This window comes from Dermacentor variabilis, chromosome 3 (assembly GCF_050947875.1).
Source record: "Dermacentor variabilis isolate Ectoservices chromosome 3, ASM5094787v1, whole genome shotgun sequence".
In the NCBI taxonomy this organism is placed as follows: domain Eukaryota; kingdom Metazoa; phylum Arthropoda; class Arachnida; order Ixodida; family Ixodidae; genus Dermacentor; species Dermacentor variabilis.
Window position 1 is genome coordinate 130,746,198 of NC_134570.1, and position 22,072 is coordinate 130,768,269.

The following is a 22,072-nucleotide window of genomic DNA, read 5'->3' on the forward strand; positions in this document are numbered from 1 at the left end:
TCAGTACATTTTCTAGCACACTTAGACCACCGTCATCTGGAAATTTGAGCCCGTCCCAGGACTTCTGCCAGGTAGACATTAAATCAACCTCCTGCTAGCTTAGATTTCATATTGTAACACAGGTCCTAATAATGTTGGTAATGTCGAGTTTATTAGCTGATGATTGATAATTAGAGTATTACACTTCTCGACAGTAGCGCAACAAGTTTGTATCTATAAACAAGTCCCCTGAAGCGATGAAATCACGCTGGCCTTGCTACAGACAATATTGTTCACAGCTCACCAAAAAATATATATAACACCAGGTGGCACATACACATCCCACGCCACTATATTATTCACGCCTGCAGCATTGTCAAATCAAAACCTAGGCTTATGCCGGCTTCCATTCACGCACCCGCATTAGCACTAAGAACTTGGACTGAGTTTGAGACAAAGAGTGACAGTAAATGCCATTGATGAACAACCGCACCATGACGGGCTCTCTCTGTCTCTCGCTCGCACGGCACCAGCCACCGCGTTACCACGGGGCTATTCTCTTGGCAGCCGGGATTGCGTCCTATTGCCCCATCGTTCGTAATTTATCGTAAACTGCAGCAGCGTGTACTGACCGCATCGACAAGATGGCGTGTAGCATCCGTGCTCGTCCAAAGGCGAGCCGAAGTGGCACACCTGGCCAGTGGCGTTGCACGGGTTGTTGCACATATGCGCGGCCTCCGGCGAGTCTGTGAGGACAAAGGAAGCAGCGAAGTGAAAAGGTGTCACAGTTTAATTGGGGCAAGTGCCGCGCGGACGCTGTTTACACGAAAATCTTTCAAACCTGGGTGTGTTCCTGACTAGGTGCGTTCCTGTCCTGCCTTGATTTATGTTTCACGCTCGAAACCCGTCGACCGACTGCGTGGCTTTTCATTGGTTTTATTAGCCGGTTTCTGATGAACTCGCCATTAGCTAAGTTTGGCATTGGTGGCATTAAGTTCGTAATTAAAGGTTATTTCGCTGATTTTATTGACTTCCGATGCTTAGTGCCACAGTTAGCTTTCTTTTTACCGCCTTTGTTCCGAATCTTGTCCTGCGAAGTAACATTATTGTTTCTCAAGTTCCCTATCTTTCGTAATTAGATACAGCCAGGCGTGAAACACGCGAAATTGCTCGATTTTCTGGAGGGCCATTATGCGGGAGGTGAGTTAACCTATTCCTAGGAAGGGAAGCCGAACTGCTGTGTGCCGAAAAGCTTTCAACTAGCTTTATACGAAAATAAACAGCGCACGGCAATACACGGGGCACTGTGCGCTGCGACGTATGCGACTTACAATCTCGGCGCGGATGTCTCATACGGCCTGAGTTGTTGGCAGCTAGGTTGGTGTAAGAATGTACCCTCCTTATTAACGCTGTTAGCGAGGTAAAAATAAAAAAACGCAAGGCTGCGCGCAAACCGCGCTTGTGGCCTGTCTACCAAAAATTTCCAAAATGGAACGGCGTCGCCATCTGCCGATGACGAACGGTACAACTAACGGGGTCACCAGCTTCCGCATTTTTATCTCCGTTCTGTTCAAGCAGATGGCGGCTGCTCCGTTTGGCGGTTGGCTTATTGCTAGATATCGCGGAACTAATACGGTAATTACTGTACTGTGCGCGCTTACAGCCGTTCGCTAGCCCTGAGCTATAATAATCGAAGTGTTGAGCATGACAAATCGAAGGAGGTCTTCTAAGCTACACGCACTACACAGAATACGTAAGAACCCTTTAAGAGTAAATTAAGATAAAATTTCTGCTGCCTATGATGCACGCTTCAAACACTATGGGGTATGTATGAGTACCCAAAACGTTTGGAATTATAATATCCATACGCAAGCGTAGGCGCCTTCATTGAAGATAAGGCATTGAATGCATGTATAATAATAATAATTGACAGAAAGCTTCAATTCTATTTCCCTTTTCCTATTTGGTGTCCACCACGAACTAATCATGTAGATGTACTATTTTAACATATAAGGACTAAGCTTAACTACTGAGCACGAAAAGGGGAAAATAAAATAAACGTCGTACTATTAATACTTTTGCATATTTTGTGACAGCACTCTCATTTTTTCTGACGACCAAACACTGATTCCGGTACCAAAAGAGTTGAAATTCGACTAGTAAATTAAACAAATATCTCGCCATGAAAAAGAGCACTAAGGATTACCTTAATCGACACATCGCCATCGCTATGTTAGGCAGACGCAAAGAGCTTTGTAATGCCAGAGCTTTTACTCTCACCGCCAGGCACAAACAGTATAGCGCACTTTCATCAAACCGTCGTCATTACGGGCAATGGTAACGCTCTGAAACCGGCACACATAGCGTTTGAGCCTAGACGGACAGTAGGAAAACCTGCAAGTACTTTCTCAGTGAATCTTAACGAAATTATTTTAAAAGATACTTGAGCTTAGCAGTAATTAGAATAATAGAAATGAAAGCAAAGGAACAAGTGCACCATGAAATCAAGTACTACCTTTACGCTGGCGAACTGCTGCCGTACCAGGTTCCCTAAGTACGTAATAATAGAATGAAACTTCGTCATTATGTGTATGCCAAAAAGCTACCGCCCAAGCACTCCGCACAGATGGTTAACCAGCGAAGCTGAAACGTGCGGCCCCGGTGTATATCACTGGGTTAATCCCGATGGTTCATTAAAGTCTTTCTCAATGATTGGTGATTTCCTTGTGTTTCTTGATGAGCTAATACACACGTTCGGCTGCAACGGAGAAAACGAAGTCTGTGATGGTATGCCCATAGTATGCCGTTGTCGCTTGCGTTCGATGTCTCGAGTTTATTCGGCGCCTTGGTTTGCAGCATCCACCCGCCATTGCTGCTTGCAATTCCTCAAAATTAAATTGCGTCAAAATTAAATCTCCCTAACGTAAGGCAATGAATGGCTCATATCCTCTTAAGCAATGGCTCACACCCGTAAACCCGGCCTCCCCATTTCGAGGGCAGAACAGAAGTTAAATTCTACGCTGGAATGATGAGCGGCAATGGAGCTGCAGCTGGGGAAGAAGAAGACTACGACGAACGCGGAAGCTGTGGCACGAGTGCGTTCACGCGGTAGCGCCGATGGGCGCCAACGCGCAGCTGTGGAAGAAGACGCCGATGCTCGATCCATTCTTGTTAATGATAGTTTTCTGTACACAGGCGAGGACACACATGTTTTTTGTTTCGCCTAGCCATATAATGTTCCGCTTTAAAGAGAGCGCCGGCGCTGAGCATAGTCCTTGCATAATTGACGCATCGAGAAAGTTCATGTATCCTGCAGCTACTTGATGCCTGTCATTCGGTTTGTGACGGCGTTCCCTACTGCGCCATACACGCAGTAGTGCTATTAATGCATTGAACGAACGTGTCCGTTTTTCCCAAAGCGGTAGCTCATGATACTTAACAGTCACGTTCATGGCCTGTCGTTTTTGATCACATTCCAAAGTGTGGCGCGCACAAGCTTACGCAGCCTCGAAGGCCGCTTTAAAACACGCCATTGTGTGCCCCTGACGAGAAGCAGCACTTCTCGTCAGAGACGCCAGTCCTTCGCGACAGAACGCTTCTCTTGCGTTTGAATGAAGCCTCCGAAACAGGCAGGCAACCAAACCCACACGAATCTTGCTCTGTTTCTTCTATCAGGCTGAGTTGATGAGTGTCCCCTCATAACGTGACGTCAGCCTTCAGTAATCGCCAGGCAGTCAGACGAAGGCGGTAGTTTATCCCGTGGCCTTGCTTACATCGCTGCAGCAGCAACGTTTGCACATCATTGGCGGCCGGTTCCCTCAGGCAGCATATTCTCAGGTGTTAAGCTGGCTTGCGCCAGCAGGCCACGCCGCAACACACCACTCCCACGCTATTGAAAGCTGTTATGACGGCTATGCTTGCATTTACTCAAAGTGTACGATTATTTGATGCTGAAATTGCCGCTGCTCTTTCTCTACAAAAGGGGGTGTGACAGATATAGACGTAAACGGCAAACATAGCAAAGTGCATATGGCTACCTCAATGCGAGAGCCCGCTGGCAGAGCAGTATACGTACAGCAATGACAGTCCTGCACGAAGCACCCATCGGCGTCCTTCTTGGAGTCTGGATGGCATACCTTCCCGGCCCCCATGCACGGGTTGGTGCACTTGCTCCATGCAGTCGTGCTCTTCATCGCTGGCTCTGACAACAAAGGGGACCACGAGATACACTTTCTAGATTCTTGCGATAAATTGCCTCGCGTTAATGAAGCGAAAGATGTGTCTTAACTGATGCTAGCTATAAAAATAACTGTGATACCCAAATCTGTATTGACATTGCACTCGTAGTTACTACTTTTTCTATGCGCTACTCCGTAGATGTGAGTATAATGGCGCCGAATTACATGTGGACACCAGGCGATAGTTGATAGCGACGCATGCCACAAAAAAAGTTTTATCATGACATTTATGGTTATCTAACATTTATGACAGGTGCATGAATAGTTAGCTGTTATCTGACATTCTTGCGTGAATTTCTGCGTTGCTGGAATTATTCGGAGAGAATTCTTCCGAAAAATTGGCTTCACCACTACTGGTAAATTTATACACTATCTAGCCAGTTGTATTCAGTGTGCGCACCTTTGTGTCATTTTATAGGTTATGGAAGCAATACTTGGTTCTTTCAGCTTCCACAATTGTATGCAACGACCTTACCTGCCTCATAATGCTAGTGCGAAATTCAAACTTACACGTGCTCTGCCGAGGGCTGCTACAATGCCATAGATGGCAGCGCATGGCAAGTTACAGCGTAGCATTACCGTAAAATTGAATTTTTCGAAGCCATTGTAGTTCTTCTATTGCACTGTTACCTTCGTTGACAGAAGTTTGTAATGACAATTGTTGACAGTACATTTGACTGCTGGCTTTCGCGCTCTCCCGCATCGCTCTAGTTTCCGCTGGTCCAACTCGAGCACTACAAAAACATTCCCTCCATGCATTTAAAGCGGCGCCTTCCAGCTCAAAGATATCATTTTGAAAGTTGGACTGTGAATTCTATTTTCTTCAACATATGGAATAACATAAGTATGGTTTTACGTTTACTCTTGCCAGCTTTCCCTGAGTTCTCAGCTGAACGTCGCAGAAATACGTGATTACTTTCGCAGCTATTCCCCCAACCTCTTGTTGCAAAGCATTCCTGTCAGTTTTATTGCGAAAGCAATACTACGCCAGGTCTAACCGCTCGTCGGGTATGCCGTGGACCTAAAGCCCCTGAAACTTCGTAAAGTAGTGCCACTCTCCTCCTCCGCCTTCACTCCTCCGCGTTTCTCCTCTCTTTCACGCTCCCTCCTCGACCATGGCGCCGCCTACGATGCTCGAGCGCAGCAGACGACCTTTCGCAGAGTGAATGCAAGGCAGTGCTCTTTAGACGTTCACGTTGGCTTTCCAGCTCCGCGTAACTTCGTGTACACCATAGAATTTCTAGTCGGATGCTTGTAAAAATTCGGTAACGGCAGCTTTTGTTTTTTTAATAACTATTTCTTTAAAAAGTATCTGAAGGAGTGTTAACGCTGTGTGTTGACGACTGCGAATGTATCGCGTGCCCTACAATTAGGTACACAACATTTGTCAAGGGCGTGTCACAAGATCTTGTTGCGAATGGTTGTAAATAACACGTTTACCATCGAATGACAACCTCTTGGCTTCCAGCAAGCCCTCAGCCTAAAGAATCCGCGCCGCCCTTACCATGTGAATTCGCGGCGCGTATGAGCTATGACCTACAAAGGCTGACGGAGATCACTGCTCTGGAGGTTCGAAAGTGTATTACAAGCTACAGTGCCGCCAACGTGCGTGCTTGCCAATCTAAGCGCGCGCAAAGCCTCAGAGGTGGGCGCTGGTGCTATTATGTTTCTCGTGTCTCAACGCCGACAGAAATACCGCGGCCGATCATCGAGTCGGGACTGTGCGTACACAAGAAAATGAAATGAGTTTTTAGCATTCGTGCGCGAAGCGGGAGCGCGATAACAATGCTTGACTCAATCTCAAACAAGACCACTGTGGCCTTCAGTAATTTTTTCAGGTTAATGACTTATCACGAATAACACTTCATCGTGCGTTGGTTCGTCCGTTTACTAAGTGACGTACTTGTCGCGAACCGAGTTGCACTGAGGTGCATACATTCAGGACGGTTGCACTCCCTTCGAAGTAACATTTGCGAGACATGACTTTATTAGTGAAGTCATGATCGCGCAAAGAATCCCCCCGCCATGACGCGGTCGAAATTGCGGCAAGTGAAATGATGTTTTATCCATAGGTTAAAATGATATGAAACGGCATTCGAGTTGCAAGTTAACAGTTTATTTTCACATAGATGCATTACAGATTTGCCTTTGCAGTTAGAAGTCCGTGTGCACCATTTATTGTCTCATTTCGTAAATAAACGCACCAGCCTAAGAGTCCTACAGCAAGCGCGTCTCAATTAGGCATAATGACTGTAGAAATTAATAGTAACATAGACGAGCAAGCGAACGACTATATGAGCGCGCGAACTAAACGAGCGAGCAAAGGACTAAACGAGCGTGCGAACGAACGAGCAGACGACTAAGCACGAACGACGACTAAACCAGCCAGGGAACGGGCGGGCGACCGCACGTTTTCTTTGCGAGTGCTCCACCGCCGCATCTTAAGCTTCGCACACTTTAAAGCTCACGCGAATTAGCACATACGTCTCAAATACCTATGATGCGGTCGCTCGACGACGAACGCACCGCGTAACATGGTTTCGGGAGAGCACGCACGCTTTTCATCGGTGCCCCTGTATCGCAAATCCACCGGGCGACCGCCAACGAGGAACACGAACAAATGTGGCAAACAAAGCTAGTCTATCTAAAGAAGGCTAGTAAGTAACCACAAAAGGCAGAGAGTTGCTCTCCTGAGGCGCTTTCATGATCGAGACTGAAATTTTATCAAAAGGACTGCGCTGAATCTTAAAAATTTCGTAATCGCGTTATCGCAAGCAACCTCGCGTGCCCGCGAACTCAAGCCGGTTGGCGTTCAAAACGATTAAGCGCACCAAATATGACTAACACGACCACGTAGTGCGCATATAAGCAAAGCAGACGTTGCGTACAAATCATGTTAAAGCGTGCGTACAAATGACAACATGCACAGTGAACTGTGCAATATCTACTACGTTATTGCCCGCAGCATAATGCGCAAGCCTGGCACATACAGTACTCTGAGAGAGCCACAACTTACATCACATAGTTGCGCGGAAGAAGTTGGTCGGAAGTTCTCCCTCCCGATTCGGTAACGCCATGTCTTTCTTCTTAACGCGTTGCGCTTACCGGACGGTATCGCGAACATATTCTTTCTTGCCTTTGCTAAAACTATATTGGCATCCAAACGCGCAGCAGGTCATGGTAACTGAACATGACGTGAAGCGACGTCGCACTTGCCACAAAACATCCTTCAAGGCGTTCACAAGATAAAAACAACACAGAATAGGAAGGGAAGGAATGCCGTCAACAAGCGCCGCTTCTCGAGCAAAGATGGCACTGAAGCGCGACGGTAAACAAACGAAGCCGGCGCAAGGGGCCACGTGATGCCATTAGGCCAATAGCGACGCGGCGTCGGCTTCGGCCAGAGCGCTGTAGGAGGAGGCGGCGTTCTTCAAAGCGTGGCACTACTTTACGAAGTTTAAGGGGCTTTACGTGTACCCCCCTCCCCCTCCGAGCCGGCGCTGCGCTTAGCACGTGGTGCGACATCAGCTCTCTCCGTTGCTATGACGACGTGTGACGTCAGCGTTCTCCCCGCCGCAGCTAGAAGGGAGCCGCTCGTCGCGTGTGCCGTGGCCCCCGAGCCGGCGCCGCGCTTACGGCCGATGTACGCTCGTGCCGCCCATCGCCGCAAGCCGCACGAGAAATTGCACGTATCCAGCACTTGTGCACAAATTACCATTTAAACTGTGTGCACAGTGTATGCCTTAAACATTGTAAACCGAAATCTGTGCACAAGTGTTTGATACGTGCAATCTTTCGCGCGACCGCACGCGTGCCGTGAGGCTTGCGGCGATGGGCGGCTCGAGCGTAAATCGGCCCTTAACAGGTGATCTCTCCGTTGATATGACGACCTCCTCACTTTGCGCTCGCTCCGGGGCGGCTTCACTGGGATATATAGCGGTGCGCTGCGCGTTGGTTGGTCATTCTCGCCATGGAAGTTACCGACGAAGAGTCTATATACGAATCTAGTTGCTCTACTGCTTCGGAACAGTTAAATTCTAAGGCGAAAGCTAAGCAAGCTGGGAAGAATGAGAGAAAGAGGTTGCAACGTGCCCAGGAAACAGAGGAACAACGAGAGGAACGATTGCAAAAATGACTAGAAGCCGAAGCGGCTAAGCGAGCTGCTTTAGAAGGTGAGTGTAGTCGTGCTAGACGAAATGAAACTATGAGACGATGACATGCCCAGGAAGCAGAAGAACAACGGGTCGAACGTCTTGAAAAGCGGAGGAGGAAAAACGTGTGTGTTTCTACTGAAGAACGTGCTTTCGCAATTCAACCAGGTTTAACCAGAGCTAAACCACAGCCAATTTTTTCGCGTGTTTCTGGCCGTTTGCGTGGGCCGCGCCCCAAGAAAGTGCAGTCTAATAAATGCAAAGAAACCGCCGTTCGAATACCCATCGTACATGACTTCCGTCAAAATTCAATTAGAAGCTCTGTGCCTCAGAAAGAATTGCCTAGAAATGCACAATTAACTTAGTCTTCACTGCGCCTCTTGAGAAATTACCGTGCATGAAAAGCTGGGCGCCCCTTGCCCTAGATATGCAGTTGCATATAAAGATGCAAAGATCCGCCTTTTTTCGAATTGCGTGCAGTGTTTTCTTTGAATAAACGAGATCTGTAGTCGAAATTGTTAAGGTGAAGTACAGACTTAAATACAGGCAGCATCAAGTGTGTCTGCTACGTGTATAAGTATTGGTAGTAAATTTGGGAATTTTCTTGTGATTGTAGGTGTGTGCTTCGTAATGCGCTTCAGCATGTCCCCGTAACATCTTTGATAGAAGCGTGGGGTATATACGAAGGACAGACAACGCGTAACTTTGCAACGGACATCTTGCGGGTCCTACAACCATATTGACTGTAGGCCCGCTGGCTCAATCTCGGCTACCGCAACATCGGTTGTCCTGACCCAACTCCAACACCTTGCTACATTCTGCGGTACTGACGCCATGGATGTCGAGGACTGTTTAATCGAACACCAGAGAGCCAGCAAAAATGACTGGTGGGACCCAGCCATCAAGCTGGCCAACCTCACCTACTACCTCAAGGGAACGGCCGGCATTTCCAAACATACGAGGAGTAACTGACCAATTGCGACACCTGCAAGCGAAAACTACAGTATCTCTTCGGGAAGCTAGTCGGGCGCTAGCGAGTCGCCAAAAAGGAGCGTACGTTCCGACCTCAAACATCAACTGAACAGTTCGTCATGTATAATCAGGATGTATTAGCTCTGTGTTGGTCTGCTGACTACAAAATGCCCGTAGCTTACAAAGTCAACCACATTCTCAAGGGCGTCGCCGAGATGTGTTCAGTCTACCTATACAGGACTGCTGGACCATCGACTACAGCATAAGACTGCCGATGCTTTCATGGAGCGAAGAGCTTTCGGGTCACACAACGATTCCTGTGGCTCCCTAACACTGCCGCTGCCTCAACGTGTGAGGACGTCCAGCCACCTGGTACTGAAAACTTGCCGCGTCTTGTGCGGCGTGAGATCCAGGCCGCGTCTCCGTCTATTCCTCAGGTCCGTTCTTACGAGGAGTCTCGCTTGGCAGTATCGTTCATCGAAGCAGTCGTACCCGAAGAGTTGGCGAACGTGCCGTAATCCGTGCTGTAATTCACCCTGCGATCTCTAATTTCTTTCGGTCTCCCCGCCCACAATCGACCTATCCCGGATACCGCAATCCAAACCAGGGGCGGACGTGAGACAGAAGGCCAGTTATGTTTCGACTGCAATGGTAAGGGTCTTATTTCCCGCCATTGTGGCTATCGCCGGTCTTCGTCTCGCCGTCGTGCGCTCACATAGCGCCCAGAACGCAGTTGGTCGTTCTCATTTCATGCTGGCAGTGATCCACCGACCCCTGACGTTCGTTGCCTGACTCCACACTACAGCCCATCGCCGTCTCCGCTGAACCGGCGTTCTCGCACTCCGCTGCCCCGTCGCTCACCGTCGCCACACCCTCGTCGTCTATCTTCGAGAAACTGACCAGTGCAGCTCCCAGAGGTGACGCTGCATTGGCCAATCGACCTGAAAATGCTTTCGTGACCCTGCCTACCCGAGAAAACTATTTGGACGTAGAAGTAAACTGAGTACCTGTTTTGGCACTCATAGACACGGGCGCGCGGCTAGGTGTCATGAGTGCACGTCTTGCTCGTCGTCTCCGCAAGCCTCTCACGTCCATTATGTCACATGTCGTTCGCACTGCCGACGGCAGTGCACCTTGCGTCGTTCGCATGTGTACTGCGTGGGTCAGCTTCGCTGGTCACCAGACCTCAACTTATTCGTCGTTCTGCAGCAATGTCCCTGTGACGTCACCCTCAGCCATGACTTCCTCAGCACCCATTCCGCGCTCCTTGATTGCTCATGTGGCCTTCTAAAGTTGGAAATCCCGTCTGTGCCCAACCTCAGCACCAAGACACCACCACGTGTGCACGCCGTCGAGTTTCTTCGCCTGTGACCAGCTACACCGACTTAGGTCACATTGACCCCGGAGCCAGCGGTTTGTGACGGTGACTCCGTGATCTCCCATTCCCTAGACGTTTATTTGACGCGATGTGTTGCTCTCCTTCACTCTGTTGTGAGCATTGTATTGAACCGGGCATGTATACCTATTCTCAACTTCGGCAGCACCCCATAGTGGCTTCGAGAAAGCATAACGATGGGCAGTGTATAACCTTTACACGCACACGACCCTCTGGCCCTGACTATCGATGCTCCACAGTCGTCACCCGCAAGCCCGGGCAGAAGTACTGCGCTTGACGACACTTTTCACGGTATGATCGCACCTGACTTCTCCCCTTCCGAGTCCGAAGACTTCACCTCTTATTAGCATATTACCGCGATGTTTTCGATTTTGCTTCGTCCCATCTTGGCCAGACATCACTTGTAACCTACCCATCAATACTGAAGTCGCTAGACCCATCCATAGGCGCCTTTGCGGAGTGTCTGCGACCGAACACCGTGTCATACAAACAGAAGTTGAGAAAAGTCTCACTAAATGCATGATTCAACCATCTGCGAGCCGTTGGAAATCCCCTGTGGTGCTTGTCAGAAAAAGCTGACAACACCTGGCGGTTCAGCATCGACTATCGGCACATTAACAAGGTTACAAAAAAAGGACGTCTACCATTTTCCGCGAATAGACGAAGCATGCGACTCCCTTCATGGCGCCAAGTACTTTTCTTCCATAGATCTTCGGCCCCGCTATTGCCTCATTGCCGTTGAAAAGCAGGATGGCGGGAGGGCCACCTTTGTCATATCCGATATGATCTAACAGATTAAAGTTTTGGCCTTTGAGTTTATTACATCCCAGCAACATTTTAAAGAAGGATGGACTCCCTCCTTCGTAGTTTCAAGGCGTTTACTTGCCTATGCTACCTTTACGACGTCTTCGTTTTTTCGCCTACAATTCCCAGTCATCTGCGACGACTATGGGCTATTTTGCAACTACTTCTAAACGTCCGGCTTTAACTATACTCCTCCAAATGCCGTTTCGGTCGCCGACAGATCACCGTACTTGGCCATCTTGTTGATGCTGCTGGTATTGCTCCTTACTCAGCCAAAGTACGCGCTGCTGCCAACATTCGAGCTTCCCATTCTTCTGAAGACGTCCACTCATTTTTTGACCTCTGCTGTTACTTCCGACGGTTTGTGAAAAACGCAGAGCTAGCACGGCCTCTCACGTGCTGGCTCAAGGAAAACACTCGTTTACCTGTGGTCTTCCTCAAGCGTCTGCATTTCCCAGCTCATCGCACTACGCATTACGCCACCTGTGTTGGCTTCCTTTGACGATTCTGCTCCCACGAAAGTCCGCAGAGTCGCCAGTGGCCATGGCATCAGCGCTGTTCTGTCCCAATGTCAACGTGGTCCGGATGGTGTTATTGCGTATGCCCACCAACTCCTATATGGCACTGAGCGGAATTATTCCATTACTGAGAGAGAGTGCATCGCTCTTATTTGGGCGGTTGCAAAGTTGCGCCCTTATCTGTATGGTAGGCGTTTTACCGTCGTCACTGACCGCCACGCTCTCTGCTGCCTAGCTTCCCTCAAAGACCCCATGGGTCACCTTGGACGCTGAGCATTATGGCTTCTAGAATACACATACACAATCTTCTACAAGTGTGGCCGTTTGCATCGGGATGCCGACTGCCTTTCCCGGTACCTTGTCGATCAACCAGAACCTGCATCCAGCAGCTCCAGTCCTTGTGCGCTTGCCATGTCTGAACCCGTCAACATTGCTGATGAATAACGCTGTGACCCGTCCCTACTCAAGATTTACGACCATCTCGACTCCAAGGCACCTGATGGCTCCCTCTGCCTCTTTGTGCTGCACGAAGACAATTTATATCATCGCAGTTTCCTTCCTGAGGGTCCTGACCAATTACTTGTGATTCGGGCAAACCTCGGCTCGACTATTCTGGCTCAGCTTCATGAAGCGAGAGGCACGACACCTCGGTTCTTCACACAGATATGATCGCGCACGACGTCGGTTCTTCTCGCCAGGCATGTCTCACTCGGTGCGCCGTTACGTGGCCTCTTATTAGCTTTTTCAGCGCCTCCAAAAGCTGCCACTCCCGCATGGTGGCCATCTTCAGCCTCTCGACGTTCCATATGAGCTCCATATGGCCAATCTCCTCTGTCTGTCTCAGGAAATCGATGGGTCACCGTTGCTCCAGAATATGCGACACAATTTGTAATAACCTGTGCACTTCCCACCAGCTGCGCGACCGACATTGCGTACTTCTTACTCTGTAATGTCATTCTCCAGCACAGGGCACCTCGGTAACTCCTGAACGACCGGGGCAGACAGTTTCTTTCGAAGGTGATCGGCGACACTCTACGGACTTGTTCGACGCAACACGAACCGACCACGGCCTGCCATCCACAAACGAATGGCTCGACGTAGCGTCTGAATCGAACGACAGCCGACATGCTGGCAATGTATGCATCCGCAAAACACCAGGATTGGAACATTGCATTGCCCTTTGTGACATTCGTGCATAACACGTCAAGACATGCGACCAGTGGTTATTCACCTTTCCTTCTCTTATTGGGCCGAAATCCTACGTTACCAATTGACACGCATGTGGCTTCTTCCACGAGCCCGGTTACCGAATATGCTCGAGCGGCTATTGCCTGCGCGGACTATGCACATCGTGTTGCCCGTGCTCAATTTTTCCAGCCGCAGATCCACCAGCAATCTGCGTACAATAGTCATCACAGGACTAAACACTTTGCCCCTAGGTTGCTTGTACCCCTCTGGCGTCCAGCGCACCGTGTCGTACTTTCTGTAAAGCTGTTCCCGGACACCAGGCAATACGCAGTGTGCCGGCAAGTGACCGACGTAACATACGAAATCGCCGCCTTGACTTCGTCCCCATCAGCCCAAAACTCCGCACCGATGTAGTACACGTCGTCCGGCTGAAACCCTATCATGTCCCAGCGATTGATTAACTCTGTGTGCAGTGAAACATTACCGTGCCGTCATTTTTCGACTGCACAGTCAGGAATTTCAGCGCCGCAGGGTAATGAGCCACCTATCCTGAGCACGTAGAGGAAGGGGCTGTATAGCGGATGAGAAAGGGGACGAGACGTGCCCCGGCCCGCCATCGTTGTTGTGGGCGCCTGTCACTGTCGCTGTGTATTTATTGTATATAAATCCATTTCGACACATCCCCCGTAAAGTACACACACACACACACACACACACACACACACACACACACACACACACACACACACACACACACACACACACACACATACACACACACACACACACACACACATACATACATACATACATACATACATACATACATACATACATACATACATACATACATACATACATACATACATACATACATACATACATACATACATACATACATACATACATACATACATACATACATACAGGATGTTTCTGCGAATACTTTCAAATTTTTTGAACGGCTGCCTATGGCAGATAGCTCAATTCTAGTTCATAAGCCGGTCTAGTCGTAGCGGGGGACACTACTTGCACAAAAAGTTGAAATGCAAAATCGACCAATTAACAAGAATTCATTAATGAACTTTTAAGCTAATTATCTTATGACCCATATTGCAATTCACGAATTCTAGCGCGGCGAACCCACTTGGAACGAATTCTCAGGGCAACACCAGTTTCGAGATAAAAATTCCCGAAATTTGCGGAGATATGCACCAATGCATATCTCCGCGAAGTTCAGGAATTTACATCTCGAAACTGGTGTAGTCCTGAGAATTCGTTCCAAGTGCATGCGCCTTGCGCTTTCGCTCAAGCACTTCGGCATGAAATCCTGTAATATCACATGCTTATTAACAGTCAGTCATAATTCGCGACTGATTTGTGTAAGCCCACGGACGCAATTTCAGTGCACTTTTCACGGAAGCATACGGACGGTACGCATCTGCTTACCAGCGGTATTTGCCGGGCTTCTGTTCATGAGGAACACAACCAGAAGGACAACTACCACGATAACCACGATGGAGATGAGGCCAAAGACGAGGTACATGACGCCGTCTGCCTTCGCTCCGCTGTACTCCACGCTCTCGCTGGACGCGCAAGCAATCACATGGTACACATAAATTACGAGTATAGTGCCTACAGGGTTACCATATAATCAAATTATACAACTTCGGCGGATGGTAGAACACTCGTTTTATTCTAGAGCAGCGTACTAAATTGTGAATGCGTTCTTGTCTGTGCGCTTGTACTGTGTGTGCGTGTGCATGTTTTCATGCGAACATTTTAGAATGATTCTTTAGCTGCATATACAACATGCATTTTCCGACTGTCCGTAACTGCTACGTTATGAATATTCCCTTAATTGGTGGCATCAGTGACGGATTTCTCATGAACGATGCCTTCTACGCAAAGATCTTCAAACAATGTAAATATGATCACTACGTTTGAAGTGAACTTTTCTTTGCGTGTGTGTTTTACGACGAATAGTAACAGAAGATATTAAAAGGACCCTGGTAATGGTAAGATGTGTAGCAGGTAAAATAGGGAGCTTGTCCTTGAAGAAATAAATGTAAACAGGAATATTATGTAGTTCAGCATTAATAAAAATAATTACGTTGAATAAGCAGGAAACGGACAATGTTACCGTCAAAGTGGTCGTTTTGTATGGTGCGCAATTAGTGGTAGTGAAGTCGTAAAGGGTGCACAGACCAATAACTACATAACAGCGATGAGGTTCTGTAGCTGCTTGATGAGCTTTCCGTTACGCATGTCGCGGACTTTTACTGCGCAAAGTCACAGCTACGTGTAGTTTATTGCTTACCAGCAAACAAGCAATAAATTGTATTTCAGCGAATGAAAAGACGCAACCGATCAAGCTTCACGTACGTTTTGCGTAACGTAAGGATCAAAATACAAGACAATGTATCGCTATTCATGGCGCCATACTCATGTACAAGCGCTCAGGTTCCGGCGTGAACTTTAAGCTATTAAGCAGAATCTGTCCTTCATTTTCAGTGGTGTATTATGTCGAATCAGTTAACTTGAGTTAAGAAACAAGAATATACAAATTTTAACCAATATAGTTGCTGTTTAGTGTTAGTTAATTGAATTATAAAAAAATTGCGCAAAATAAAAGGCTTTCTTACTCTGGCTGTTCATCTGTGGAAGAGAAAAAGACACGCGCAAATCAGATAATGAGTCGACAATAAAACAATACATGACTTGTTCATAACCTTCAAACAGGAACTGCTTTATCTTGAGGGTATAAGCGTAACAAGCTGCACTTTTTGGTTTAAAACTACGCTTGACGTTTGTTGCAAATATAACGGGGTTTATTACAGGCACTTTAGTGTAACGAGCAAATCACGGCACGGGTCTTCTTCTTTCTCAACGTGCCACGCAAAACACAGCTAGGCGATCGCTCCTGCTTCATTACAAAATGCCTCATGATTTCTATAATTCTGCCGAAAATTCATTGCGCGAGAAAAATACCTCTTGGACGTTTAGTTTGTGAGTTCTCCAACGTATACTGCTCGTACGTGGCGTGTTACCTTTTTGGCTTTGTCGAGGCCATAGGCGTGCACTAAGACAGCTTCGCCCACGCATGATAATTGAGAGCCCTCGCGTCTCTGTGACGACCTTCGCCCTCTCACTGACTGAAAAAAAGCGCCCACCCACCGCGTCATTCGCGTCCTGCTTCCCCTCACTTTCCCTTTACTTTCACATCTGCGAGGCACTCGGCTTGCTTTCATGTAAAAGAGAATAGAACATTGCGCGGCGTTCAAGACCCAACGCTCTTGAAACAGGTGACACAGCGCCGTTTCAGCCTTTAATGGGAACTCTTCTTCGGTGTTCCTTGTACTGCTATAAGCAAGATCATAGGTTTTCCGGGTTTTTTTTTTCTTTCGGGATTTATGCTGTCGCGCACGGCACACGTAGGGCATCTCGGCTGACGCCTTGTGATTTTGGCTGAAAGCATGACTGTACGTCTCCGGCTAAAATTTTCCTCTCTACAGTTACACTCTCAGAAAAAATTTACACCCTTTGAGTCGTATCTTGCCACACAACAATAAACGCCATCTGTCTTGTCGGCAGTTCCTATCTTTAACACTGCGAGCGTGGCACTCCCCAGTAACGAACGGCATGCGCGTTATCAGCATGACATAGCATTGCCGACAGGAAAGTAGCGGGTGCGGCGTTTTCAAGAAAGGAAACGCCAGCCAGGCAGATGACGATTATTCTTGTGTGGCAGGTATACACCCCAAAGGGTGTAAACATTTTTAGAGTGTAGACATAATTTCCAGACGACAGGCGTAGAAAAGTAACAAAAACATGAATTCAGTTCAGATGGCGCCTTACGGGCGTTCTCCTGGTAAAAAAACAAACTAAACAAAATAACAGCAGCGTTAAGTGCACCAAACAAGAACTGCAACATTGCTGCGAACCGTCACCGTAACGTACCCTCCCCCGCCCCCCCAAATAAAAAAAAAATCTGAACACTCATTCATTCGCTGCTAATTTCCATACGGCTCCTCAAAGGGACACTAAAGAGGAACTTTCAATCAGCTCGTACCCATAAATTATTCTTTCATACTCTGCCTTAGTTTTGAATATAGAGTTTCAAGGTTGATTATTGGATGAAGACCTCAACGCAAAACTTCACGGAAGGTTTATGTTGTTGTTTATTTTTTAATTCGCGCCAAGTTGTCGAATCCCAGCACGTCAGTCTGACATCACGGATGCCAACTAGTTTCCCGTATTTCAGCAGTTGTAAAACACTCAATGTAATCGAAATGTGCTAAGTGTACTATTTGGCTTCATTATGACGCAATATGGTCAATACAGGCCGAAGAGAAGCCGACAAAATTTGTACGTTGCCGGCGAGTTACTGCCCAAACGTCGAGATTGCTGTGGCCACTCGTCTTCGTTATTTGCGCAATTCCTGATTTCGCAGGCCTCCCGCGAAGAATGGAGCCATTCCCGGAACGAATGGTTCTCTCGGTACCGTAGAAGCGTAATTTACTAAATACACCCTAAGCTTATGTTTTTTTTTTTTTTCTCTTCAGAGTCCCTCCAAAGGCCCTGTAGGGTAGCTGCATGCCAGCTCGGGCTTCCCGACGCGCCTAGTTGCGCTCAGCGCGACAACAGCTAGACCCTTCGTACGCCAGGCCGAGCGCGCCGCGGACTCACCGCTGCTGCCACCGCCGCCGCCTTCGGAGGAAGACATCGTGGTCGTCGACTAGCGGAGCTTCTTCCTCCTCTTCCTCAGGTGGAACTTGGGCAGCGCGGGGCCCGACGCCGGGCGCCCCTGCGTTTCGCGGCCCCGGTGAGGCGAGGCGACGAGCGGGGCCCGGCTTCTTCGGCCTCTTCTTTGCCGTCCCCGCTCATTCGGTCCCGGCGGAAGAGAGTGCTGTGATCAGCCGCGACTGTGTTTGCCGAGAGCAGATTGCCGTGCCGTCTGGTGCCGCGGTAATACTCGCACTTCTCTGGAGCCTCGATTATTAATTTTATCGAGCGCGTCCTTTTCGACCTCTCGGAGACAGCTGCTTTAGATTGCTATGGCGTTGCATTCGTATTTTTGGCCTAAAGAATAGTAAACTAAAATTTCTGAAAGTATGGGAAAAGTGGATGAAAAATGCCCAAGAACGTTCTGAGAAAATAGGAAGAACAGAAATATTGGAAGACGAGGTCGCGGGTTTGATTTACGGCTGTGTTTTGATGGCGGCGGAAAGCAAGAAAACGCCAGGGCACTTTGGCTGTAGGTGAAAGATAAAGAAATCTACATTATCAAGAAAAAGCAGCCGCGCGCTACTACGACATCACTCATAACTCGCTCTGAAAATAGGACACGTTAAACCAGGCATTCTAAAATATTTAGAGTTTACGCGTGTAGGTTGGACTTAAAAGGCGCACAGCGCGTACCCCACAAGCAGCAATGCACCTTTCAATGTCAGGCTACATTGTTAGACCAGAAATTATCTCGTACATTGCGTAGATTGAGCCTTCGAAATAGTTTGTAATAAAGCGCAGACATGGGTCAAAGAGAAACAGCAACGTTTCGACAAAATCTTTAGTGCCACTACAAAAAACCTCCGATACTTTTAAGGGACAACTGTCACAATATTTTCCTTGCTTTGTATTTTGGGCCGAGGGGCGGGGGGGGGGGCGCTGGGCTGGGGTTGTGCCATATATGAAATCACAAAGCATATATATGGCAGAAAAAATATTTTAGCAAATTTAAACGCTATCGCGCCATATAAATTTTGCGATAACCTATTTCTCTGCAAACTATTTTCGGTTTCGCAACCCAGAAGCCAGTTGCGTCATGACCCACTGGCTCGCTGCGTTCCTGCGATTGCTATGAATGCCTCCCATACGCGACCACAGCTCTAAAAAAAGCGCGCACCATCTAATTTATTTCAAAGCGACGCGTTCTTTGCGAGCCCTCGCTGCTGGCTAGGTGGATGCTGCTGCTGATGTCGTGCCGAATAGATGGTAGGCAGCACAGTGATACCGTCTTTGCTGCCCTTTATATGTCCAGGCTTCCTCCGTTCCTGAGAATTCAACATGCTCTCAGGAACGGAGGAAGCCTAAAAGCAGTGAAGAAGAAACCAGGAATAAGCTAGAATCAGATGTATGCGGTAAGACACAAAGCCGGCAATATCATTATTAATATGGATGAGATAGTTAAGGTGGCTGAGGACTTCTATAGAGATTTATACAGTACCAGTGGCACCCACGACGATGATGCAAGAGAGAATAGTCTAGAGGAATTTGAAATCCCACAAGTAACGCAAGAAGTAAAGAAAGCCTTGGGAGCTACGCAAAGTGGGAAGGCAGCTAAGGAGGATCAGGTAACGGCAGATTTGTTGAAGGATGGTGGGCAGATTGTTCTAGAAAAACTGGCCACCCTGTATACGCAATGCCTTATGACCTCGAGCGTACCGGACTCTTGGAAGAACGCTAACATAATCCTAATCCATAAGAAAGGGGACGCCAAAGACTTGAAAAATTATAGACCGATCAGCTTACTGTCCGTTGCCTACAAACTATTTACTAAGGTAATCGCAAATAGAATCAGGAACACCTTAGACTTCTGTCAAGCAAAGGACCAGGCAGGATTCCGTAAAGGCTACTCAACAATAGATCATATTCACACTATCAATCATGTGATAGAGAAATGTGCGGAATATAACCAACCCTTATATATAGCTTTCATTGATTACGAGAAAGCGTTTCATTCAGCCGAAACCTCAGCAGTCGTGGAGGCATTATGGAATCAGGGTGCAGACGAGCCGTATGTAAAAATACTGAAAGATATCTATAGCGGCTCCACAGGCACCATAGCCCTCCATAAAGAAAGCAACAAAATCCCTATAAAGAAAGGCGTCAGGCAGGGAGATACGATCTCTCCAATGCTATTCACAGCGTGTTTACAGGAGGTATTCAGAGACCTGGATTGGGAAGAATTGGGGATAAGAGTTAATGGAGAATACCTTAGTAACTTGCGATTCGCTGATGATATTGCCTTGCTTAGTAATTCAGGGGGCCAACTGCAATGCATGCTCACTAACCTGGAGAGGCAAAGCCGAAGGGTGGGTCTAAAAATTAATCTGCAGAAAACTAAAGTAATGTTTAACAGTCTCGGAAGAGAACAGAAATTTACAATAGGTAGCGAGGCACTGGAAGTGGTAAGGGAATACATCTACTTAGGGCAGGTAGTGACGGCGGATCCGGATCATGAGACTGAAATAATCACAAGAATAGGAATGGGCTTGGTTGCGTTTGGCAGGCATTCTCAGATCATGAACAGCAGGTTGCCATTATCCCTCAAGAGAAAAGTGTATAACAGCTGTGTCTTAGCAGTACTCACGTACGGGGCAGCAACCTGGAGGATTACGAAGAGGGTTCTACTTAAATTGAGGACGACGCAACGAGGTATGAAAAGAAGAATGTTAGGTGCAACGTTAAGGGATAAGAAAAGAGCAGATTGGGTGAGGGAACAAACTAGAGTTAATGACATCTTAGTTGAAATCAAGAAAAAAAATGGGCATGGGCAGGACATGTAATGAGGAGGGAAGATAACCGATGGTCATTAATGGTCACGGACTGGATTCCAAGGAAAGGGAAGGGAAGCGTAGCAAGGTGCGGCAGAAAGTTAGGTGGGCGGATGAGATTAAGAAGTTTGCATGGACAACATGGACACAATTAGTACATGACCGGGACAGTTGGAGAGTTATGGGGGAGGCCTTTGCCCAGCATTCGGCGTAACCAGGCGGATGGTGATGATAATGATGCTGATATGTCCAGGCTATTGGCCTTGTTTTCATAGGAATTGCTCAGCGATAAAACAAGTGATACCTCAATACCATCATTGCAAAAAATAGACGTCGTCGAGAACACAGATAAAGTACACCTTTTTTTTTAACTTTTGCGTGCCTACCTTATTAACCATTGGGCCATAATCGCAGGTATACTTCTATCGGGCCAACACCAACTCCCTCTTTGGGATGGCCGCCGTGTGCTCATGACGATGATGATTCCCATACTAGGACACCCACCAACAACTGGGATTAGCCGAGTAGCGGGCGGCACACTTATATGATAAATTAGAAGAAATTAATAAATGCGAGGCAATATAAGAGTATTCACACTGTGTAGCACGGGTACGCAAGAGATGCTGCATAAGCGCGTCAGTTCCCTTTACGCCAAGGAGGCAAAAGGGAAATGGACAAATTTACTGCATTTCAACGTTGTCACGTCAAGATAACGGTAGTGATTCCATGTCCAGCATATCGAGACCGACTTACAGTTAGTTATGCTTTCTATAATTTGTTTCCAACCTTCATAGATGTTATTAATAATCGTTCAAAGAGCGACAACAGTGTGGTAGAGTTCCTACAGCCTCGAAAGTAAACGCAGGCGCTCTTTAGTGAACTGAGGTTAAGATCCCCCGATTATGGTGCCTGAAGGCCCTGGCACTTTTGGAAATCTTCGTGCGAACTTTTTGTTGTGGCTCGCGAAGAGCGCCTACGAAGTCCTGGGTAATGCTACAAGGGCTTTCCGCTACCTGAGGAAGGACGCGTCAGAGAAAGACCAGCATGCTCGCGCCGTCTACAACGCCATCCGTCGGAAAGTCGGGGGTGCAACATATACCCGACTAGTGCGCACTCCGCGAGGTGGCCGGTTTTGCATACCGCTGCAATTCGATAGTGTTTCCCACAAGCGTTACTAGAGGGAACATTGGCGATAGTGGCTACGGGCCCACAATTTTGGTGGTTCATCCAGCATGGACAGTACATGGATGTGCCTAAACTTTGTTCTCAT

The 22,072-nt window shown here is 47.7% G+C and overlaps 1 protein-coding gene across 1 annotated transcript in view; it reads right to left on the bottom strand.

Annotated features, from left to right (window-relative positions):
• The window catches only part of LOC142574183 (uncharacterized), an 86,570-nt gene extending 68,452 nt beyond the window's left edge, over window positions 1-18,118 (bottom strand). Inside the window, exons 1-4 of the mRNA XM_075683333.1 lie at window positions 17,936-18,118; window positions 14,696-14,832; window positions 4,055-4,180; window positions 612-725 (exon numbers count right to left, since the gene is read on the bottom strand). Of these exons, the coding sequence (XP_075539448.1) occupies window positions 612-725; window positions 4,055-4,180; window positions 14,696-14,792 (337 nt within the window). The 5' untranslated portion in view covers window positions 14,793-14,832; window positions 17,936-18,118. The remainder of the gene's footprint in view (window positions 1-611; window positions 726-4,054; window positions 4,181-14,695; window positions 14,833-17,935) is intronic.
• Window positions 18,119-22,072: the final 3,954 nt, after the last annotated feature.